At 37.2% G+C, this 24,993-nt stretch overlaps 2 protein-coding genes across 11 annotated transcripts in view; both read left to right on the top strand.

The window, feature by feature from the left end:
* myom1b (myomesin 1b) overlaps window positions 1-8,117 on the top strand; it is a 29,526-nt gene extending 21,409 nt beyond the window's left edge. For 3 of the 6 annotated variants that reach the window (XM_047817680.1, XM_047817752.1, XM_047817736.1), the window contains 12 exons: window positions 391-458; window positions 620-733; window positions 1,222-1,309; window positions 1,423-1,461; window positions 1,769-1,874; window positions 1,965-2,128; window positions 2,351-2,387; window positions 2,500-2,522; window positions 2,664-2,719; window positions 3,388-3,603; window positions 7,343-7,610; window positions 7,735-8,117. In XM_047817680.1, the coding sequence (XP_047673636.1) occupies window positions 391-458; window positions 620-733; window positions 1,222-1,309; window positions 1,423-1,461; window positions 1,769-1,874; window positions 1,965-2,128; window positions 2,351-2,387; window positions 2,500-2,522; window positions 2,664-2,719; window positions 3,388-3,603; window positions 7,343-7,610; window positions 7,735-7,850 (1,295 nt within the window). In that variant the 3' untranslated portion in view covers window positions 7,851-8,117. Of the gene's footprint in view, window positions 1-390; window positions 459-619; window positions 734-1,221; window positions 1,310-1,422; window positions 1,462-1,768; window positions 1,875-1,964; window positions 2,129-2,350; window positions 2,388-2,499; window positions 2,523-2,663; window positions 2,720-3,387; window positions 4,608-7,342; window positions 7,611-7,734 lie in introns of those variants that run through there. The other 3 variants (XM_047817790.1, XM_047817849.1, XM_027169110.2) reach the window with 1 other exon arrangement.
* A 1,557-nt stretch (window positions 8,118-9,674) lies between these two features.
* On the top strand, window positions 9,675-24,916 carry LOC113657473 (phosphatidate phosphatase LPIN2). 5 transcript variants are annotated; one of them, XM_047810869.1, is made up of 20 exons: window positions 9,675-9,889; window positions 11,813-12,001; window positions 12,724-12,819; window positions 13,174-13,367; window positions 13,520-13,627; window positions 14,665-14,788; window positions 15,552-16,089; window positions 17,101-17,200; window positions 17,329-17,501; window positions 17,658-17,751; window positions 17,858-17,927; window positions 18,033-18,116; window positions 18,189-18,262; window positions 19,077-19,209; window positions 19,306-19,454; window positions 22,519-22,605; window positions 22,779-22,931; window positions 23,051-23,165; window positions 23,938-23,989; window positions 24,380-24,469. In XM_047810869.1, exons 2-19 carry the CDS (start codon window positions 11,822-11,824, stop codon window positions 23,938-23,940), a joined length of 2,475 nt encoding a protein of 824 aa, XP_047666825.1. In that variant the 5' UTR covers window positions 9,675-9,889; window positions 11,813-11,821; the 3' UTR covers window positions 23,941-23,989; window positions 24,380-24,469. The 5 variants fall into 5 exon arrangements, with proteins under 5 accessions (XP_047666825.1, XP_047666836.1, XP_027025123.1 ...); XM_027169320.2 differs by having other exon boundaries at window positions 9,676-9,889; window positions 13,174-13,361; window positions 23,886-23,989; window positions 24,380-24,916; XM_027169319.2 differs by having other exon boundaries at window positions 9,676-9,889; window positions 23,886-23,989; window positions 24,380-24,916.
* Window positions 24,917-24,993: the final 77 nt, after the last annotated feature.

The following is a 24,993-nucleotide window of genomic DNA, read 5'->3' as shown; positions in this document are numbered from 1 at the left end:
TGCTAGAGAGACAGAAAAACACAGGACAGGAATTTCTTTTCATGCAAGCTAGCAAGAATATTATTTATCTCTGGCAAGTCAATAATAAATAAAATGTAGAATTGATGAAACTTTCTTACAGGGTAACAACCTGTTGTATCCTTCTAGATGATTTAAAGGTTCTGTCATAGAGACAGAAAAACCCTTGAACACATACCTGTAGACTGATGGCAGGAAATATGGAGTTGGTTAAAAAACCTTTACAAGCACTGGTTTAGCAGTACTACTTGTTTAGTTTTAAGTTGGTCATTTATTTAAGCAGGAAAAGCTAGGAATAACTTAATTTTGTGCTTTGAAACCATATTCTGGAATTCACGGTATGTGTTTATATGTGTGTTTAATCGCTCGCAGGTCCTCATTTTGTGGAGTATCTAAGTTACGAGGTCACATCTGAGTGCCTTGTGAGACTGAAGTGCAAAGTGAGTGTTTTATTCAGTTCAGTTCAGTTCAGTTCAGTTCAGTTCAGTTCAGTTCAGCATATTTCCATGTATGGAACTATTCTGAGTGTGTGTGTGTGTGTGTGTGTGTGTGTGTGTGTGTGTGTGTGTGTGTGTGTGTGTGTGTGTGTGTGTGTTTCAAGGTGGGTAACATGAAGAAGGACTCTGTAGCATTGTGGTATAAGGATGGAAGAGAGATCAAAGCCAGTGAGAAACTGGACTTTGCCGAAGGAGTGTTGACACTGGAGATTACTAAGGTGAAAACTTTAGAAATCCTTTTTGATCATTAATTTCTTGTTCTTAACAAATGACACCATGGGTTTTAACTGAATCATGAATCCTGAATACATCATTCAAGTGGGAGAAACTTAATAATCATAATAATTCATCAACATAATAGACTGTTCACCAGAGGCATTTAACAAGTTTTGAATGAGTATAATTTCTCTTTTTCTCCCTCTCTCTTTCTCTCAGTCACTTAGAATGTCTGCCTTTCTTTAATACCTGCATTTAAGTGTATTTTATGCTTTATTTTGTTTAGTTAGATCTGCATTTCTTGGGAAGTGATCACATTTTAATGTCTGAATAGTTACACTGTGTGTGTGTGTGTGTGTGTGTGTGTGTGTGTGTGTGTGTGTGTGTGTGTGTGTGTGTGTGTGTGTGTGTGTGTGTGTGTGTGTGTGTGTGTGTGTGTGTGTGTGTGTGTGTGTGTGTGTGTGTGTGTGTGTGTGTGTGTGTGCTAAAGATCTCTAAGAAGGATGCCGGTGTGTATGAGGTGATTGTAAAGGATGACAGAGGCCAAGACAAATCCACACTCAACCTGACTGACCAAGGTAGCTTGGTCTTTTGTTAAATATACAGTATGCATCTCTTTTTTCTCACTATGGAACTATGGGATTGTGATATACAGGTAGTAATCAGAGAATTTCTTGTCTCTCCTTTCAAGGATTTAAGGACCTGATGAACCATGTTTTCAGTGTCATTGGTGAGCCTGCTTTTTCCTTATGAATGAAATTAATGACATTATGTTTTATAATGTACTTGGATTGAAAGGTAGACCGGTTGATACAACTGAAAACAACTAATGGATTATCGTGATGTGTATGCCTAAAGTCAGATATGTTTTATAAATGGTATGAACGTTAAAGCCAAATAGTCATTATATTGTCAGAATGTGTAATGGAATACTACTGTACTGAAATACACATAGACTCGTTAAGTCTTACAATGCATTCAACTCTTGACTCCAACTTTTAGAGTTCACTTAAACCATATGGTTTGTGTTTGTGTAGCAAACTCTTCCACTCAACTGAAGATCCAGAGCAACGAGGAGGGCATCCGCCTCTACACATTTGTCAACTATTACAACGATGAACTGCTAGTCACCTGGCAACACAAGTATGTGTGTGTGTGCATGCATTTGTGTGTGCGTACTTGTGTCAGTATACTGTCTGAATGTGAGTATCAACAACATGCTTTAACATCTAGGGATTCAGCCATTGCCTTTAGTGATCGAATTAAGAGCGGTGTGGTGGGCGAGCAGCTGTGGCTCCAGATTAGTGAACCAACAGAGAAAGACAAGGGCAAGTATGCCATTGAGTTCTCTGATGGGAAAGGAGGACTGAAGAGAACAATCGAGCTGGCTGGACAAGGTATCAGCACACACACACACACACACACACACACACACACACACACACACACACACACACACACACACACACACACACACACACACACAATATTATTATTATTATTATTATTATTATTATTATTATTATTATTATTATTTAATTAGAATTATTATTATGTAACGCTGATCATTTATTTTGATGACAATTAATTAATTTCTTTTTCTGTTTTCATAAATACAGCCTATGATGATGCTTACGCAGAATTTCAAAGACTGAAGTAAGTCACTCAATATGTCCCTTAACTGTTTAATTTATTATAATGTGAATGTGTATTAGCTTCATCTATTTTACCTGTTTTTTCTTCCTGTAACTGTCTTGTGTTTTCACAGAGCTGCTGCCATTGCAGAACGCAGTAAGTACATGAGAGTGTGTGTGTGTGTGAGAGAGAGAGAGAGAGAGAGAGAGAGAGAGAGAGAGAGAGAGAGAGAGAGAGAGAGAGAGAGAGAGAGAGAGAGAGAGAGAGAGTCTCTAATGTATGTCTTGTCTTCTTTAGATCGTGCTCGAGTGGCAGGAGGTCTGCCTGATGTGGTGACTATACAGGAGGGCAAGGTACAAACTCAGGGCAACTACATGCCAGATTTATGTTATTTTAAATTCATTTGTTATTTTAAAATCAATCATAGTTGTAAATTCAGTCATAATTTTAAAATAGATGATAATAGTAAAATCAATCAGGACTCTTAGGAGAGTCAAAAAACTTATTTGGATGTTTCTTAGATGGTTGTAAGTTTTAGATTTCTACACTGATTTAACTTGGAACCTTTCTCAAGTCTGTATTTTTGAAACATTTCTCTATTATGTCACGATCATTACAATACAGTAACAAAATAAATCAAATAAAACATGTTTTTGACATCAACATGAATTCTAATCAAATTGTTTTTATAAAATATTTACGCTGCTGTGTTCATACCGGATAGCTCTACCTTTTTCACTAGGAGGCGATGTGCGTCCACAAACGTTATAAAAATAGTTTGCTAGCTAGACACCTACCTTTAAAAATGTGTGAGCCGAGGAATGTGGAACAGGATGGATTTATCACCTTGTTGCCTACTGTAAAAAGATTTATATCCATATTATCCAATTCTAATTCTCTAAACAACTTTTAATGGAATTTGTCTGAGTAAATTCTAAAAATCTAAAATTTGTTATGTTTTGTATGTCTGCGACAAACATCTCCTTGAAAAACTAACGTCATCTTAACATCTCTATTCTAGGCCTTGAATCTGACATGTAATATCTCAGGAGATCCTGTGCCTGAGGTGACCTGGCTGAAGAATGAGAGAGAGATGGTGTCTGACAGCCACTATGTCCTCAAGTTCGAGTCTGGCAAGTTTGCCAGCTTCACCATCACCTCTGTGAACACAAGTGACTCGGGAAAATACAGCATCTTGGTCAAGAACAAGTATGGCACAGAGAGCAGTGAGTTCACCGTAAGTGTCTTCATCCCTGACAATGTACCTGTCAAGAAAATGTAGAAAGCAACAAACACAACTGGGATTACAATGAAAAGCAAGTAAATATGTACAAAGGTTGAGACTAACAGAACCTGTTAATAAAATACCTTCTTAAAAGTGAATTTTAATCTTTTAACGTTGTACTTCCAAGCATACAAAAAGTCTCCGTCACAGCCAGGTGGGCAAATGTCTACGAGTATTTTCACTTTGAGAGTGTTATAGAATGGTGCTAAAATATGTCAGAGGTTAAAAATGAAAAAAACTTTTGGTCCAATTCTTTCCTTAACCACTACGTAAGTACCCCGGAATGACACAAAAAAATAGTAATCAGTGCTTTACTATCCTTTATTATTATATGTATAGGGTTAATAGTGCTCAGTAAAGTCATGCTGTATGGCTGAGGTTCCTGTAGTCAGTATTCAGAGTTTCCCCATAGTCAGGATTCTACAGCTAATTCCCATGAATTGCCCCTTACTCACTGACTGAAATAACTGACTGGAACCTTTCCTATTGGCATCATTAAACTTCTGTCTCAAAAATGTTATCTATTGTGTGATCTATCTCAGGACTAAAGCAGCACTTTAGTTTTAGTCTCTTATTATGTTTTGTGTGAATTGCTTTATTGTAAAAGTTCTGTAACGCTGATGTGTGCATGACAGCTTAGGTATTGAAGAGATAGCGAGCTCCCTGAAGATCTGATATGTTTCATTTAGTGAGGAATTTGTCGATCATATGGCACTGATGTGTCTTGTCATTAATAAATCACCGCATGTTAATTAAGGCTTCACATCCTGTCACGTTTGAGTGCATATAACATCTTTTCCTAAGTCTGCATCACAAACTGCACCTCTTCTTGAACACTGCTTAGAAATTGTAATATCACCTTTCACTGTGTTAATGTTTTGGCACCACTTCTTGTGTCTCTCTGAGATGATGATGTCACTTTCCTGTTACCAATAAACAGAGTACATATTCCCTCACATCCCTCTCTGTGTCTCTCATTCACTTTGATCTCCTCCAATTCTCTATTCCTTTACCTTTCTCCCATCCCTCACTCATGTTCCTGTGTCTGCTGTGGATAAAGTTCCCATGGATACCTAAGAAGAGCTTCATCAATACTATACAGTCACTTTCTAACACACAGTCTCAGCCTAATTTACACACAAACACAAAACTACACAGAATAACACTATCTGTTCCAAATACTGTTTGAGATCAGTATGAGTTTCTCCAAAATTGTAGTATATTGAATTTAGTGTCCCAAAGGTCAACAGATGGTCTGCTAGATTTTTAAGTGTGGACTCCCACACACACACAGACAAGGCAGGCCATAAGTATTGTATTAGTAGATTCAAATAATGCCAAATCTTCTTTAAATCTTGCCAAGTGCTAAAGAAACTATACATAAAAATGGATGTGTACTGTACTCAATTACTAGGAGAAGCATTGAGAGAAAGATTTACATGAGTGTCAAAGGTCAAAATCACAAACATTTGACTGAACAAAAAAATTTACATAACTAACAGCATACTGAAACACACTGCAGGAAGCTAAGCGACAGTCGGTGGAATTCAAACAACTGATCCCTTGTCACATCCAGGAGCTGGTGGCTTGCTCCAGAGCTCTGTACTATGATGCAGGGACAGGGGTGTAGTTTAAAGGCCTCCAGTAATCAGAACTAGCAGTAACACATCAAACTCAAATGTATACCACAATCAAGTGAAACATGTAGTAGTGATTTATATGGTAATATTGTTAGTGTTCTAAAGCTTTTGTGAGTTTATCATAACTAATCAGAAACAATACTAAGCCTTGCACATGTTAGTATCAGCCATACTGTATATTGCCTCACAGCACATAATGTAGTTTAAGTTAACAAAAAGCAGCCTTGTGTTGTATTAGCGAAAATGTATTTTTTATAATTTCCATTATTATCAACAACAACAACAACAAGGTTGTTCTCACTAGACATCACATAGTGCCGTCATGTGCTATATATATTATAATGCATTAATATAATATATAATATATATATATATATTTTTAGGGGTGGTGGTTGTGTTGGGTGGTGTTTGGGGGGGTTGTTGCTGGGTAGTTGGGGCTTCAGAGGCTTGTCAAATGTGTAGAGCAGATGGGTAGAGCAGTACCTATTCCGGTCAGCAGGGGGCACTGGACTGTAGTCATTCATTCATTCATTGGAAGAGTTGGTGAGGTAATAATGCAACTGTTCCTCCAATGTTTGAATATCAGAATGTAAGTTTGTAGTTCTGATGAAATCAAATAACTTTAATCAATAAAATGTTGGTTCACATCATAAATATATTAATAAATGTATTATTAATTATTATTATTACATTATTTAATCTTTGCATTCATTGCTTTTGGTTTCATTTCTTTTAGTTTTTTTTTATTTGGAATATTGTCTTGGTGAATTTGTACATTATTAGCTAAATTTTATTTCACTCAGAAAACAAATTTGCCATTTGAGTAAAACAGCAAATAGCTCATTAATTTACTTATGATTTCTTAGTTTGCTATCCATAGGACTGAGATTAATGTTGTGATTGCATTGGTAATACCAATAATGGATGCTTTTGCATTTGTCAGACCAAGGATATATTTGGGATCTAATCTCAGGCTTCTTGTCATGCAAGTGACTGGTTCTGTGATGTAAATGATACACACATAAGGTATTCGTGGAAGACTAACTAATGTAAACCTTGACTTGATTAAATTAAAATCATAGAAATTTCACAGATTACTACAATGTATATTGTATATGGAATATACTGTTGAGTTTAAAATGCTTATTTGTATTTTATTTACAGTATTTAGATTTCCCTATACAGAGGGACATATTTAAGGGCTTTGGAGTCCTCACACTAGATCACTTGGTCAGGGGTAAATATACAATCAGTGAGATTTTGTGAAAATATTCACTATTGACATTAATGCAAGAATCAGGAAAAAAGTGATTTAAAAAAAACCCCACATATATTTACACATAAAACAAATCATTAAATTGACAAAAAAATTACAAAATAAAAAATGACTGTCGGTTCTGTCTCCATATAGCCTTAAGATACAAGATAAACAAATGCCTCGGCTGACAGATGTGCTTGCCTATTATACCTAATATTATGTTATTACATTTTTACTGGCATAGAAATGAGGTTAAATAACGTCTACCTCAGATATACCATTATCATTCATTTAGAGCCCAAATAAATTTCACTTTCTTTCCATACAGCCTTTGGCTTAATCATTCATTTTGTTCTCCCAACTGTCTGTATGCTTCAACTTTTATAGCACTCTTTGGGCTTCATTAACTGCAAATGCTGTGTTGTTAACACCTTTGCACTTCATAGGTGATCCACATATATACGGGAATACAAAGAAAACCGGCACTTCTGAAACCTTTTTAAATCTGATAGAAAATATTATTCAGTTGGAAATTCCTTTATTCACTCCAGCTTGTTAGAAATTTGGGGTCAGAACACAAGGTCAGCTGTGATTCAGCATTTATGGAGCAGAGAGATTAAGGGCTTTGCTTGGCAGTGCTGGAACTTGAATCCCTGACCTTCTGATCAGTAGTGTCTGATCCCTGCTCTATACAATACATTTATTTACAAACAAGTTTAGTAAAACACTAAATCAACAAAGCCCATTGTGAGTATATTTCTAATGGCACTCACTTATGTCCTCACTTTTCTAGTTGGAAGTCACAGAGAACATGGGCGATCTGGGTGTGGTTTCATACCTGAATGATGAACATGGCAATGTGGTGATTCGGCCCACAGCTTGCTTATATAAGCCTCCAAAACCGAACATATCAAAACCAGCCACTTCTTCTACACCAACACCAAAACCTTCTTCCATACCACCCCTCTCTCCAACATCAACTACCCCATCAGAGGAGATGCCCAAGAAGAAAATGACAGATGAGAAAAAGAGGGAGAAAAAGAAAGTGATGAAGAGGAAAGGTAAGATCAAGTCATCAGAGGTCTTAATTATAAACACATTTCATATGTACAAAATTATTTATGAGCCACAAGCAGATATTAAACTCTTCCAGTTCAGATTTCTAACCAGTGCTCTTTCATCCAGACTCTGTTATTCTGAAAATCCCTACTGGAGAGGCAGAGTCACAGGACCTTTCTCCTACAACAACACCTGCTGGAACAGGAACAATGCCTCTCCCTGATCCAGGACCTGAGGCATGATCAGCTGATGCATGAGAGTGAGTGATGTAGTGAGTGAAGTGAAGAAAAAGGAAATAGCCTAGATTGTCAGATAGTAAAATGAAAAGACAGATTTTCTTAGTACCAGTGTGCTGAGCACGTGTGCTTGTGTGGTGTGAGGTGTTAAAGGTCACTTGCCCAATGCTCTGTTAAATACATTTCACTACAACAGGCAAGAATCCCAGTGTGTGCATGAGTAAAACTGTATTTCATTTGATTCACATATTATTAAATAAACAGTTGATTGATGGTGAATAATCTTTGTGTCGAATGAATGTGAAAATACATATTATATAATATATTTACATATATTTTTTTTAAATGAATGTGAAATGCAGACTTCCTTAACCTCCTACGACCCGGTGTCCACATACGTCTATATCACTGCATCTAAAATGCAAGGCCAAACCAAAGCTCCGGTCTTAGGAGGTTAAATTAAAGTAGGCGCCATATATCATCTAATTGTACTGTACTTCATAAGGATAGACTGGATAATTGGATAATATATATATATATATATGAATCACAAGGTATTTGTACACAGTTTTGTTATAAACAGATAGAAAGCTAGAGCACAGATAGGCGCAGAAAATCAAAACAAAATAAAAAGAAACCCACTTGTCTAATGTTCTGCTATATGAGTTGCCAACTTATTATGAACATTTTCTAGTTGCCTGTCCTGTTTTCTAGTTGCCTCTCCAATAGAGTTGTCATCCAATATTTTGTTGATGTTAAAAAAAATACACTTAAACACTTAAACACACTTAAGCACTTATACTCTAAAGTACAGAGCACAGATATCAACATCACATATTTTTTTGTATCCTTAAAATACATATTTTTTTCTATATTTAAATTATATTCAATAATGAATGTATGATATGGATTATGGATATGAATTTCATAAAATATTGAAAAATGTTTATGATTATATGCTGTAAACAACAGTAGGACGGTAATGTTAAAACAATATCAACTGTGGCATTGCAGGAGGTGTTGGGAAAGGTGCAGTTAGCTATAAGACAAAAAAAACAATGTCTTATTGGGTTAACTTCATAAAATAAGTCAATTCATAAAATAAAGAAAATCAAAGAACCTATCATATAGGGTCACGGTTTTCATGGAAATCAAAAAACTTTAAAAATATAAATAGTGCAAAAAATATTTTTGCACCATTGATGATAATATCCACAGACACCTCCTTGGCTATTCATGCAACCCATAACTGCTATACAAATACAGGATAGAGTTCAAAAAGTGAAGAACAGAAGGGATATTAAGTTACATGCTAGAACGTGTTAAAACTATCCATTATGCATATCCAAAAACAGGACAAACAGGAACAGCATTATACATTTTAAAGAGGATTTACTGATGGGACCTCGATGAACACTGTAGAATTGGTATAAATTCAGATGGCATGTATGTTGGTAGAGGAGGTTGTGGTGTGTGATGTCAATATATGGCATTCAAACATATGTCAGGTCAACAGATCAAGCAGTAGGTAGTAAGTATGGTTCAGTTTGTATGAAAATCAGCAGTCCTTGGAATTAAAAGACATATAAAATGGGTCAGAATCACTCAAACTAGATAATCCCACTTTAACAGTCGAAAACTTGGGTCATACTAATCTTCTATTTTTTACAACATATGTTAGCTGAATACAGCACTTTGTGAATTATAACAAGTAAAGGAAAAGGATGAACATGTTATAGAGTATAGAGTAGTGTGCCACAACACCTACTTAGCACACTAATTCACTGTAGTATGTGGTTAGGTACTTAGCCTCAGAGTTGAGTCACGTGAATTACAGTCAGTCCACAGGGCTGGAGAGTTGTGTATAAACTCTGACACGAGAGGAGAGGAGATAAAGAGTCTCAGCAGGCTACAAAGACAGCTTTTCACTTATAGTCATCAAATGCATACCTAAAAAGAAGAATGTGAAGGAATGCATCTTGAGGCTTGGGCTACATCTCGGAAGAAAGGAGGAAAGCTGAGTGAACCTGAATACCTTGTTTTAGGTGAGATGAGTCTGTAAAGGTTGTGAAAGACTATGATTTTTAGTAGCTTGTGAAATAATAAAATGTCATTCATGAATTATTTTCTCGTATAAACTTTTTATTGTTACAGAGTTTGTTGTTTAGCATCATAGGTTAGGACCAGAGATAAAAACATACTTTGTGAGCCGTACAGTACTTCCTGTAACATCAGATCTAATCAGATTTTTAGTGTTGTCTTAATCACCAAAAGTCTTACAATAGTTTTTGTTTAAAATTTGTGATAATGTGTATATAATGTCATTTTCCCATATAAAGCAACAACGAATGATAAATGAGAGGGGGGTGGGTGGGTGTGAGAGAGAGCGAGAGAGTTTGAGTGAGTGAGAGAGAGAGATTTGGAGAGGGAGAGAGAGACGTTTACTGGTTAATCTGGATAAAAGGCTTAATGCTGTTGAGAAGAACAAGAAGATCAAGGGAAAGTGTCCACTCGTACACTGATGCTGAAGAGCTTACAGACCTGAGGTCACCTGTTTATGGATCTGTATCTCTAATAACAGAATTGATGCATCTGTCATTTTCAGCCTGTATAATTACTAAAGGTTTAAAGATCCCAAGGCATTCTACTGTAGATTATAGTGTGCCAGAGAAACATTTACTACAAGTTCACACCCGACTGCAGACAGAGTCAGGATGTGGTTAGTGCACATATCCTTTTCTGTGTCTGTGAGAACAACTGCTACATGTGAACACAACACATGCTTTCATTAGAACAAGTGCGTATTTTACTGTATCCGAGGAAGGGTCAGGGTGTTATGGACCACTAATATCCAACAAATCAAGACCAACAGAGGTTCCTACTAGCCTGATAGTCATGCTGGCTGCATCATGCCTAATGGTAGAAATGTGCACTTATAGTGTATAAGCCTGAGAGAATAAGTTGTGTGTACTGACTGGAGATTAGGGATTAGAGAAATGTGACACAGTTCTGAAATATATGGAAAATGCTGACACACGCAATACTACAGCTCAGAATAATATTTCCCTAATTTATCTTTCATGTGTTGGTAGGGGCACGTGGCTTAGTGATTAGCATACTTGCCTCGCACCCCGAGGCTGGGGTGTGTGGTTTCCACCTCCACCCACTGTGCATGAAGTTTGTATGTTTTCCCTGTGCTTCAGTCTCCTCCCCAGTCCAAAGACATGTAGCAGTAGACATATAGGCATTTCTAAACTGACCGTAGGGCTGGATAGGGTCCCTGGGATAAGGTCCAGGATCTGTGCAACCCTCTGTAAGAAAAGTGCTGCATTAAATGGGTGGATGGAGGCAAACAATAATACCTTGATAATGTATCAATAGTTTACGATAGCAAAAGAAATGTGTCTCTTAACCTTTTTTTACATAATAATTTACATCAAATACCATTTTTATTATCATTATTATTGTTGTTGTTGTTGTTGTTGTTGTTGTTGCTATTATTACATATAAATATATATATAATATTCATGTAAATTAAATTGTAAAACAAACCAATAAATAAGATTTTGCTTTGTCTCATCTTTAAAATATTTTAGGTTTCATCTGAAAGTATAAAGAACTTATTAATTCGAATATTTGAAAGTTCATGGGTAAGAGGAATTAAAAAAAAAATAGGCTATAGAAAACAAATGCAAATTATTTCAGACACACAAGCAGAATGGAAAGTGCTGTATTTTTCTTACTCTCGTTGAGTGTATAAGGGACAGAAATATCAAGCACCACCGTTTATAAAATATTACCAATACAAAATATATCCGATGTGGATTTGTACAGGTGAATTGTGGGTGCTGATTCAGGATCGTTCATGGACATCATTTCACTAGCAAATATAATGAGCAGAGATTTGCATCGAGTTGCTGCTGCTCTGTTTAAAAGTCTCACTGGCTGTTTCTGGCTCTTTTTCACAGGTAAGCAGTATGAACTATGTAGGCCAGTTGCTGGGGACAGTACGGGAGCTGTATAAAGGCCTAAATCAGGCTACTCTTTCTGGCTGCATTGATGTGGTGGTGGTGATGCAGCCTGATGGATCTTTCCAGTGCTCACCTTTCCATGTCCGCTTCGGCAAGCTGGGAGTTCTGCACTCCAGAGAGAAAGTGGTAAGTGGATGGCAACAGCATTATACTAAAACATCCGTGGATAAATACTTAAAGTCTATGGATTATTATTCATTCATTCATTCATTTTCTACCGCTTAACCGAACTTCTCGGGTCACGGGGAGCCTGTGCCTATCTCAGGCGTCATCGGGCATCAAGGCAGGATACACCCTGGACGGAGTGCCAACCCATCGCAGGGCACACACACACTCTCATTCACTCACACACTCACACACTACTATTGTCCAGAGATGCCAATCAACCTACCATGCATGTCTTTGGACCAGGGTAGGAAACCAGAGTACCCGGAGGAAACACCCGGGGCACGGGGAGAACATGCAAACTCCACACACACAAGGCGGAGGCGGGAATCGAACCCCCAACCCTGGGGGTGTGAGGCAAACGTGCTAACCACTAAACCACCGTGCCCCCGTCTATGGATTATTTACAGTTTATTTAACAGCATACAAGAGTCATTTTTACACATATAATAGTTAATATTATTGCTGACAATTTCTCTCCCAGTTATTAGGTTCTGGGGTAAGTTTGGTCTTGACAAAAATACAGTACTGCATAGATCTTTATTACAGTTTAATTGTGCATGTTTTGTTCACTTCTTCTATTTGGATATTTCTATTTCTATTTTTCACTGCAATCAGACTGCATTAGTGATGTTTTTGCAGCCTAGTTGAAAGAAGAATTTTTTTCCCCTCTTAATCTGCAGATTGACATTGTGGTTAATGGGACACCAGTTGATCTGCATATGAAGCTGGGTGATAATGGAGAGGCTTTCTTCGTCCAGGAGACCCAGCAGGCTGATGTGAGTCTCCTTACAAAGTCTATATAGTGCAACAGAAACATGCAAATATTTTTGATTGGAAGTGTATCAAAGTTTAAATGAATGTGAAATTGTTTGCACAGCAGAAAGGTGTCAAGTTATTTTTAAAGCCACAGTGGCGGAAAATTTAACCCGGTACAGTTAATAGGAGGTGAAAGGTACAAATAGATAGTATGAGTGGACACTAACTATGCTTTTAAGGACAAAGTAGTAAGTGAAAGTGTAATGCAGTGAACATGAGTGATATTTAAACTGGGAGAAGCTTAGAATTGTTTTCAAAATTGTTTTAATATATATATATTTTTTTTTAAGAAGTTTCTGTTGTTGTAATTAAAGGAATTGGTCCCTGCCCATCTGGTTACTTCACCAATCCCAACTGAGGAACCAAAGTTCTGGGGCCGGGACCCTCATATGTGTGAATCGTGCAATGAGAACGGAGGAATAGAGGATGAGGGGAGCACCATGATAAAAAAGAAGAAAAGAAGAAAGAGAAAACAAAAAACAACTGAGCAGAGGAGAGAAGAGTCAGAGTTATTATTATTATTATTATTATTATTATTATTATTATTATTAATTATATTTTATTTTTATTTTATTTATTTTTTTTATTTATCCTAACAACTTAATGTATTCCATTATACTATTATTGTTCATACTTACAGTCTTGCTTTTGTGCATACAGGATGTCATTAATCTGTGCACAGAGGGATTCAGCTGAACACAGACAGCATATTCCTTCTCGCCACATAGATAATTACCCACTGTCTGATGGAGACTGGGCTCCAGACACGTGCGTATACAAACACACACACACACACACACACACACACACACACACACACACACACACACACACACATACACACACACATTCTCTCTCTCTCTCTCTCTCTCTCTCTCTCTCTCTCTTTCTTTCTTTCTTAATCTTTGTATTTAACCCTATCTCTTACTTTACTTACTTATTCCCTCACTCAGTCCAATACTCTTTCATCCACTCACACTTACTCTCACTTCCACAAGGGGGCGCTGTAACATAAGCAGCTTTTATGCGTATTATTCCAGGCTGATGAGGTGATGAAACAGAATTTCAGTTTTTATTTCATGAAATTTAGACGTGTTAAACAACTCAGTACATGATATCTTTAGTTTCAAACCACCATTTATCAAGTGATCAAAATATTGGAGCCTGTGACTGATGACGTTTCTTGCTTTCCAGCTGTTTGACTGTTTATATCTCGGCATTTATTAAGATTTTAATCCAGCCTAAATATTCAGAGACTTATTCACGTATTCAAAACACACACCTTCCAAAAAACCTTCCTGATTTTTTATTTTTTGAATGTTTGTCACACTTTAATGTTTCAGATCATCAAACAAATGTAAATATTAGTCAAAGATAACACAAGTAAACACAACATGCAGTTTTTAAATGAAGATTGTTATTATTAATGGAAAACAAAATCCAAACCCACATGGCCCTGTGTGAAAAAGTGTTTGCCCCCTAAACCTAATAACTGGTTGGGCCGCCCTTAGCAGCAAAAACTGCAATCAAGCATTTGCTATAACTTGCAATTAGTCAGTTACAGCGCTGTGGGAGGATTTTCGTCCACTCATCTTTGTAGAATTGTTGTAATTCAGCCACACTGGAGGGTTTTCGAGCATGAACCACCTTTTTAGCATCTCAATAGGATTCATGTCAGGAACTTTTGACTAGGCCACTCCAAAGTCTTCATTTTGTTTTTCTTCATTTTGGACTTGCTGGTGTGCCAACACTTTTTCACACCACTGCATATACTAACACAAATCTTTTGCTTGTTATATTAACAGTACGGTGTCAGAGTCTAGCTCTCCCAAGAGTGACTCAGAACTGGCAGTAAGATCACCAGAAAACGTCATCCAGCATAACAAGCATATGCAGTGGACATGGGGAGAACTTCCAGAAGCCACCAAGGTATAGACTCAGTGGATCCAATCAACCTGCATATTCTCTTCATAGAAGTATTCATTTAGGATGCTTAACCAAAATCCTTTTTTTTTTTGACTTGTTTTTCCACTCCTAGTATGAATGCATTACTAATCATTTTAGTAGGCCCTAAGCTCCAAGTACCAATTCAATGGCAGCTTTTATTATACATTAGGGTGTAACTCTATTGGGTGTCCGCATGAGCTCACTGGTTGTTTTGGGTGTAGTTACATGCTGTCTGTTTTGGGTGTAGTTTAAAGTATCTGACTTTAGTTGGGAACAGTTAGTGTATAAATTGAAGAAAAGCTTCTTCTGTGTGTCAATACACGCATGAACAATTAAAGTGAATTATTTCTTCAGCTTTATTCTGTCTTTTTTATATTTAAATGTTATTCTAATTCAATCTACCCTACTACCTTAAATCCACTTGCTACACTTAACACCTTGAACAATTCTCACCAGTCTATGCAGGTATGAGTTGTGTGCATTTAAACCCAGGTAGGAATGTGTGTTATTGTACTAGTGTGTAATGGATATTGTCATTTATGTCAGCTGCTATGTAACAAAAACAAATTATTTGCACACGTAAGTGCACTTCACCATTAAAGATGGATTCTTATTCTCTTATTTAATTTTTAATTTTTAGCATTACTTACTAATTATAGCAAACAGTTTATGTATGCTTGATGTTCAGTAGTTTTAATTATAGTAATTCTATTTCTTTTGTTCCTTCACATATACCTGCTAATAGTTAAGTTGTAGAGAATGGTCGGAGCCTTCGAAGACAATCAGCATTATACCAACAGACAGTACTCACTTTCGGGTCATCGACAGCTTAAAAGCCGTGGCAACAGAGATAGAGCAGAGGACAGAACCTGCTCAGACAATCATCAAACCTCAGCCTCAACCTGCCACCTCGAAACAAGAACCTCAGCTACAGCTACAGCCCATAATAAGCCACACAGACATTAAAATACCCAAACTAAAACCTCTACTACATGGATCAGAATCTCATTATTCTGAACCTGACCCTGATCCTCAAACACAAGGGAACACGTCATGTCTCTACAAGTCAGAAACTCCAAATGTGCACCACACAGAGGGTCAGACATGCAGACTAGACCACCACACACCCCAAACTGAACAATATACATCAAAGTCAAAGTCCTCAGGGTCAAAACCTGATTCTACTGGTTCAGTGGAGGGAAGCCAGCTACCTGTATGTGCGGCTCAGACTGATGCTGCTTGTCTACTCAGGGACAAACCAGACACAACCTGCAAAAGGAAAGGTAAAATTGGTTAACAACACACACACACACACACACACACACACACACACACACACACACACACACACACACACACACACACACACACACACACACACACACACACACACACACACATACTGTAAACACACCAAACAACAGAGTAGAAAATTAAAGGTTTTATAGAATAAATGTTCTCCCATGCTGTAAGCACTGTACTGTAAAACATGACAGCCCCAATAAGTAAACATATTTCTTCTCTTCAACTCCAAGTGACTTCACAATTTAGATTATTGAACTTAAGTTTATAAGTTTCCATAAATAAAAACTTAAAGCGCTCCACAGTCTTAAGTACTTGTGAGTTAAAATTACGCTCATCTTCTTGTGCCTGGAAATGTCTTCCAGTGTGATCATTACCACAGTTGATTACTGGCTGCTGCTCCATTTTAAAAGTAGAGGGTTTTTCAACACAATTGTAACATTTTATAGTTATCTACATTTGTACCATTACACCCATATGTGTTTTTTAACATCCCAGTCAAAATGTAGCTGAATTCCCCTTTGCTGTTATAATATCCCCCTCTCTTCTGGGAAGCCTTTCTACTAAATTTTTGAACAGGACCCTAGGGATTTGTTCTCATTCAGCCAAAAGTGCAGTAGTGAAGTCAGGCACAGATGTGGAGTGAGGAGGCCTGGGGTGCAGCTGGCATTAAGGTTTATCCCAAAAAGTGTTCATTGGGATTGAGGTCAGGGCTCTGTGGAAGACCATGAGTTCTTGAACTCCAACCTTGTCAAAACATGTCTTTATTTTTGGCCTTGCTTTGTGTACGGGGTAGGTGTCATGCTGGAATAGGTTTGGACACCATATTTCAAGCGAAGGGAAATCTGCATACAAAGATAATCTAGACAGTTGTGTGCTTCCAACATTGTGGCAACAGTTTCAGGAAAACCCACATATGGCTGTCATGGGTTGTTCAAATAATTATGTGTGGGTTTGTTTGTATGTTTAATATGTGTCTGTATGTAATTAAGGATTGAGGAAAAGGAGTCAGCATCAGGGTCCAGAGGACATCTACCTGGATGACCTCACTGCATTAGAACCACATGTTGCAGCTCGCTACTTCCCCAGAAGGTACACACACTTCAGCATTGCTATGGAAATGTGTCCCCTGTTGTCCACTCATTTCCGTGAGTACTTTGAGTATGAGAAAGCGGTTTATTTATAGGTGTGTACAAATGGATCTGTATATGTGTGTGTAGTGAGTCAGTGGAACAGTGGGAAGAAGGGTGTGTTCGATGTGGTTCTCCTCAGTCAGTGGGTAGCGCAGCCGCAGACAGCGGGACAGATTGTCCCTCTGACTCCACACTGGACCTGCCGACCGTATCGCTGTCGCTCTGTGGAGGCCTCGGAGACAATGCTCATGTTAACAAGGGTACACACGCATGTTGACAAACATAAATATACATGTAATATTTGTTCAAATATTAGAAAATCTGATAAAGTCACCCACAACTAAATAAAGGCAAGTCAGAATAGCATCCTACAGAACTGTAAGAATATCTCCTTTACATTTGGGATTATATTACAGAGAAGTTTCTGGAACATATTGTCACCTATAAGCAGTTTGCTGACAACCCAGGCATCATCGAAAACCCAAACATGGTGGTCAAAATTGACAACAGGTTAGTTAGCACTATAATATTGATAGCTTGATGCTATAATAATGTAAGATTATAGTTTTGCTTGATGCCTCAGTCTCAATCAGATGCTTTCTGATTATTCCCTCAGATACTATAACTGGACTCTGGCTGCTCCACTTATCCTTAGTATGCAGGCCTTTCAGAAAACACTGCCCAAGGTTTGACTTTAGAGCTTATTATGTAAAAGATTGTAAAGGTAAAAAACTCATTAGGAGGATAATATCACATATCACACATGATTGTTGTGTTTGTGTGGGATGCAGGTGGCTGAGGATAACTGGGTGAAACAGAAAATGCCAAAGAAAACAAATCGCTGGTGGTTCTGGAGGAAGAACAGTGTACAACAGGTATTTATATATTTGTGTGCAAACAGTACCGTGTTAGTTCCTTTTTTTTAATATCTGGCTACTTTTCTGCAGTCAGAGACCCAAAATCCAGCAAGAAATACTATCTGTGAAAACCCACAGCATTATCCTGAGCGCCCTGATCTGCAGTAAGCACAGTCTCACTGACATAAAATACAAGCTATAAAAGGATTCTGTGTACTTCCCTGTGTATCTGACTTCTCTTTGTCTTTCTTAAATTCTTTCCATTTTCTTCCTTCCTCTTCTTTCCTTTTTCTTCTTTCCTTTCCTTCCTTCTTTCTGTTTTCTTCTTTCCTTCCTTTTCTTTCCTTCCCTCTTTCCTTCCTTCATTTTCTTTCCTTCCTTTTCTTTCCTTTTTCTTCTTTCCTTCCATCCTTCTTCTTTCCTTCCTTCCTTCCTTCCTTCCTTCCTTCCTTCCTTCCTTCCTTCCTTCCTTCCTTCCTTCCTTCCTTTCCTTTTCTTTTCTTTCCTTCCTTATTTCCCTTTTATTTCCCTCCCTCCTTCCTTACCTCCTTCCCTTTTCTTTCCCTTTTTTTAAATAATTAAACAACTGCCCAATATATTCTAATTTATAAAAAATATAAAATATTAATTTATAAATTAATGTAATTTATTTTAATAAGTATGTTGCTTAGATAAATGTAAAGATTTACACTATGTCTCTATTTTCCTAATTAATACTTTAACATTCACTAACAGTTGGAGTGTTCTTAGTTAGAATGGTAAGAAAAAATAAAGCAAAACCTCTGAAGACTTTTATTCAGAACTCCTACTTTATACCTCTAACAAGATACACAATATAGTTTTAAAGAATATACACTGATATTTGATATTTAGTAATATTCAGTATATCAGTATACTGTATAAAGCAAACTGGGCTGTATTCTAACATACTGTAATATGACTAACTTTGTCTTATTTGAAATGTTATTGTTTTTCCAGGCAGAAGGCAACAGCAGACTCGTCCACCGATGAAGACTCTAAGGAGCTAAACACAGCTGTGTGTGTACAAGTAACAGGCTACACACATACACACTCTTACAAGAAATCACTACGGCTCTCATCAGATCAGATTGTAAGAAGCAAATTTGGTATTCTTTTTTCAGATATGTAACATATTTGACAAAGTGACTGAGTTGTCCTCGTCTACGTATTTGTATGTCTCTAAAAGGCGACTTTGGGCCTTAAGGAGGGGCCGAACGATGTGGTGTTCAGTATCACAACGCAGTACCAGGGCACATGTCGCTGTGAGGGCACCATCTATCTGTGGCACTGGAATGACAAGATCGTTATCTCTGACATCGATGGCACCATCACTAAGTATGTTATCACTATCAACATTAATACAGATATCAATGGATATGCCTAGTATCTTTGTTTCCTTATAGAAACAATGGAAGGAAAACTAAAGTGATTTAGTAAGGTGTTGGGCCACCATAAGATACCAGAACATCATCATCAACTATTAACAGACATCACATTCACTGTGGTCACTGAATGACCTCTCACACACCGAATAGGTGTAGAGTGATGCTGGAAAAGAACCCATCAGGATAGCAGTGTTTTATCATAAGATGAAGGTGAAGTTAGAATAACTTTAGACTAACTTGCAGTGACTCTTACATTGTCTCTCTACTTCTACCTCAATCTATAGTTTAAGGTGCACCGTAGCTATAGAGTTAGCATAATGCTGTATTCCTGAATGTATTCTTCGCTAACCAGAGTATTACCCTCATCTTAGAAAGAGTTCTTAGTGCCCTAAAATATGTTAAATGATCAAGAGTGGGATTTTTTTTTACCAGTTTAGCACCACTCTAAGAAATTATAGTGGTTAAATTGTATTTTGAGTTATGACAGGGATTTTTGTGGATAAAGATAAGAAAAGGAAAACCAAAAAGTTCTTGGAAAAACCAAAAGCTTTATAAAATCACAAAGGAACAGAAAATTCTGATTTATTGTACTCATTTCTTACTCAATTTTTACCTTCACTAGATGTCACCCATCCTGCTTAGAATACCCATTCATTTTTCATTTTCTAAAGCACACAGGGTTTCTGAGAACACACCAGATCGTGACCCTTAGAGATGTTCTAGCTTCCCTTCTTATCGCTTTTTGATGCATTATGACTTCTGCCTGTTAATCTATCAAGGGGCTTCTGATCTTAAGCATCCTATCCATATCCTGGTACAAACTGAATTGATCAGTCAGACTTGCTGGAGCCTGTCTAGGTGATGAAAAGTGTTTGTTCTACTCTTCTACTGATAACAGTGAACTTCCCTTTGGCATGTAGGCCTCAGTCCAGTGTTACATTTAGACTAATGTTCTAAACAGACTAAACAGACTGTATGCAGTATAAAATAGGTAATAGGAAAATGTATTTTTTTATTCTTTTCCACTGAATGTGATTTATTTGTGTGTTTTGTTAGCCAAAATAATAATATTGTTTTAAATATACTTTATATATACTACACGACTTGTTTTCAACCTGCCTAAATTCTCCCACCCCACACCACTGCTGTGCTCCCTTCACTGGCTTCCAGTAGCTGCACCCATCAGATTCAAAACACTGATGCTTACCTACAAAGCCAGAAATGGTCGAGCTCCCCCTTAGAGCCCTTATCACTCCTCACACTGCACCTTGCTCCCTCAGAGCTACCAGCACCACTTGACTGGTCCCACCATCTCTCAGGGTAAGAGGTTGGTATACAGCAAGACTATTTTCTGTTCTGGCACCGAGGTAGTGGAATGACCTTCCTCTAGGGGTCCGAACAGCTGAGTCACTATTGAGTGACTACATGACGAGTGAAGACCCACTTATTAATGAAACTAGCTTAAACCACTTAAACTAGCACTTTTCCCCCTTGCTTGTTATGTGTATGTTTAAAATATAAAAATAAAAAAACTGAAGAGATTTAGGTTTGGTTTGGTTCACTAGTTCTGTAAACTAGTGGACCAGAGTTAATGTATTCATCGAGACTTGAAAGCACTTTTATACGTCTCTATGGATAAAGGCATCTGTTGAATGCTGCAAATGTAAAATGTAATACTTTAAAATACTATGATAGATACCAGGAAATACTAGTTCCTTTGTTCAGTCATTTGTATTCTTTATAGTTCTTACACCGGCTCCGCTAAAGCCGAACTTCCATTTCCCTTAAAAGGCTTGAAATACAGATTATGGATGTTTTGTCTGTATCTGTAATTAGATTTAAAACGGAAATGGGCTTTTTTTTTTTAATTAAACATGAAAGCTAACACTATGGCCTCAGAATCACTGGCACTGGACTGGTAAAAAAAAAACACCATGAATCATTCAATTTCATAATGGGCCTCAACTTCACTGGGCTGTTAGTATAATCCCACCTACAGTGTCATTATTTTTGTTGCTATATTTTCAAACAAATTTGGTCAGTGGAATGACCTAATATACAGTGTATGGCCAAATGTGGGCACATGACCAGTTAGACCCATACCGTACTGTATGTGTCTATTGAACAGATTCCAGATTCCCCTTCCTGTTATTATAACTTCTAACCTTCTGGAAAGGATTTCCACTAGAATTTGGTGTGTGAGCATTAGTGAAGACAAGGACTGATATTGTGCGAGAAGACCTGGCACCTAATCACCTTTAAAATGCAGCCCAAAAGCGATCATTGGACAAATGTATGCAAACACTTGGCCGTAACAGTCATGTTTCAGTCTTCTTCAAACTGCTGTCACAAAGTTAGAAGCAGAAAGTTGTCTAGAATGTATTTATGAGCTAGAGCATTACATTTTCCCTCCACTGGAACTAAGTGACCCAGACTTGTTCCAGCATGATCATTCCAGCGCTGTGTACAGATCAAGCTCTATAAAATCATGGTATGGCAAGTTTGGAATGGAAAAGCCTGACAAGGAGCCCTGACCTGAACACCTTTGGGATGAGCTGAAATGCTGTGACTGTGTGCAAGGCTTCCTCTCTCAACATCAGTGCCTTTTGAGAAGTCTGAAGTTTTTTTTTTGTAAAAGAAAAGTAGAGACTTAATAAATAAAACCAGAATTAGATGTTCAACACATGGCTGTAATTGCGAGGTGTCCACATACTTGTGGGCATATAGAGTAAATTTGGAATCTGGTTTGAATAAGATTGAAAACTCTTGGACAAGTTTATTTTCAAAACCATGGTTGATCACGTCTAATTTATAGTCTTGCCTACCTGTTACAGTGCTGTTCCAATTTTCTTCAGAAAAGTGCATCTTTGAGTGTGTACAGTATATACAACATACTAAGCATCAGGTTTTAATTATAAAGAAGATAATCAATCAAGTTTAGTAATGATGTGGCTTACGTACCAGTATAATCGTGTGAGCACTGACTTCTCATTGTCTGGAATTGTCATTCTTAGGTCTGACGTTTTAGGACATTTCCTTCCACAGTTTGGAAAAGACTGGACCCATCAGGGCATTGCTAAGCTCTACCACACTATACATGAGTAAGACAAGACATGACACCAGCCCTGATTTTCAAATGGTTTAACAGTTTTACCCTCTAATATCCAAATCATTATACAGTAAATAATATTTTAGTGTAGCATGCAGCCTGAACCCAGAGATCCATTATCCTAAAGAATTGTATGTGTGTGTGTGTGTGCGTTTTATTTTACAGGAATGGCTATAAGTTCCTATACTGCTCAGCACGTGCAATTGGGATGGCAGGTATTACTAGAGGTTATTTACAAGGGGTTAATGATAGCGGCACGATTTTACCACAAGGGCCTCTCATGCTCTCACCAAGCAGCCTGTATTCAGCTTTCCACAGGTACACACACACACACACACACACACTTGTTTAACCCAAAGTAACTTTTTATCTAGAGGTTACAATATGAAAACTTTATACAGAACATCATTTTAAACGACTCTGTGCTCTGTTTCCAGGGAGCTGATAGAGAAGAAACCAGAGAAGTTTAAGATTGAGTGTTTAACTGACATCAGAAATTTGTTCCCTTCAAACTCTCAGCCTTTTTATGCAGCCTTTGGCAACCGCAGCAATGTAAGCCTTTATGCCATGTTCATTCTTTTAGACTTTTTAGATTTACATGGCTGTTTGCAAGTGACATATTAGCGATATTACAGATCTTGTTGCACAAGTGGTTGTAAGCTATTGAGTTATGTTAATACTTCACTGGAGTCGAGTTAGAACAAGACCACTTCAACCACAGGAAGTTCTTCAGTATAGTTCCTATGATACTGTATACAGAATATCGGGTTAAAGGGGTAACGTGGCTTTAAAAAAATATATTGACTTTACTGTATAAAGGGTTATTTTCATAGCATTAATTGTCTATAATTATATACAGGTGCAGGGGATTCATCTAAAAACTTCTTAGTCATTTTGTATTGAAGGCAGGGTGATAAGATGATATAAATATCGGAATATATTTACATCGGTATACAGTATATTTATGTGTCATACTGTGCGTCGGCTGTGCGGCTTTATATCACTGACGGACCTATTTTTCTATCAGTACTTTCATTCACCTTCCTACTTCATTCCGTTGCATTAAATAATGGTACACTACTCTTTTTACTGGCAAACAAAACTGAAATACATCTACTACAGATTGTGGATCAATTATTTATCTACAGTAATATTTCCCTAAGTCATGACATTTTTAAAAAGAACATATTTGAATCCTATTTGTATCTTGATCTGAATGTAGATTCGTTTTGCAAAACATAAAATAAAGCAGATCTGTGTATGTGCATCTAGGACGTGTTTGCCTACAAGCACGTGCAAGTTCCAACATGCCATATATTCACAGTGAACCCTAAAGGAGAGGTCATTCAGGAGCTGACCAAAGGCAACAAGACATCGTAAGTTTATGACTTCACATAAACTGTCTTCTTCTGCACTAGGACTAGAAACATTGTAGAATAAATCATTTAAATTCTAAAGCACTGCTTCAATGACTACTCCAAGCAAACACATGTACTCATACTCTTCTGAATTAAGTTGCATGTAGCAGTTGTGAAGCTGTATAAAGTACTATACTGTATAAATTACCACCCTGGACTTCTTTACTGGATAGGATGGAAATACTAGACAGCAAAGCTGTTCCTGTGAAATCCTTTACATTCATCATTGTCTTCATGACATAAAAATGGAGTTCACCACCCTGTTATTTATAGCATGATCATGTTAAACAGATAGCAGTAAAGAGTGAAAAACTGTTTTGTTTTTTCATGTGTATGTTTTTTTTGCAGGTATAGTCGTCTCAGTGAGCTGGTGGATCATATTTTCCCTTCGGTTTGCAAAGAGCAAAGTGCTGCCTTGAATTACCCAGAATTTAGTTCCTTCTGCTACTGGAGGCAGCCTGTCACTGTGATTAGTCAGGAGGATATTCTGTTACTCTGATTGGCAAAGACTGGACGTGATGTTAGCTGAAACGCTGTTATTGTTTGTAACGATTCAAACATGAGCATCATAATAAACAAGCGTCAAATCTATAAGATCACAGGAAAATAAATATACGAATATTAAGCATGTTTCTAGATATGTGTAGTAAGATATGTGTACTTGTTCTACTGCAGGATAATTGTGCTTATTTTTTAGTATTTTAGCCAGCAGAACAAGACCTTTATAAGCTCTGTATATATTCAATTCAATTTTATTTGTATAGCGCTTTTTACAATTGACATCGTCTCAAAGCAGCTTTACAGAACATAAACATAGAACAAAAGGTTAATATAAAGAATAATATAAAGATTAATAGAATGCAAAATTCAAGATTAATATTAGATTGATTTAGTTCACAATGTGTATGTATTTATCCCCAATGAGCAAGTCTGAGGTGACTCAGGTAGCAGTGACAAGGAAA

This window comes from Tachysurus fulvidraco, chromosome 1, assembly GCF_022655615.1.
Source record: "Tachysurus fulvidraco isolate hzauxx_2018 chromosome 1, HZAU_PFXX_2.0, whole genome shotgun sequence".
NCBI lineage: Eukaryota > Metazoa > Chordata > Actinopteri > Siluriformes > Bagridae > Tachysurus > Tachysurus fulvidraco.
This window is presented reverse-complemented; position numbering and strand designations above follow the sequence as displayed.

Bases quoted from the DNA above. Each gene is read 5' to 3' on its own strand.
- LOC113657473 (XM_027169319.2), top strand. From the start codon at position 11,822: ATGAACTATGTAGGCCAGTTGCTGGGGACAGTACGGGAGCTGTATAAA. The intron at 18,263-19,076 runs GTAAGCACAGTC...TTGTTTTTCCAG, and splicing joins CCTGAGCGCCCTGATCTGCA to GCAGAAGGCAACAGCAGACT. The intron at 19,210-19,305 runs GTAAGAAGCAAA...TGTCTCTAAAAG, and splicing joins GGCTCTCATCAGATCAGATT to GCGACTTTGGGCCTTAAGGA.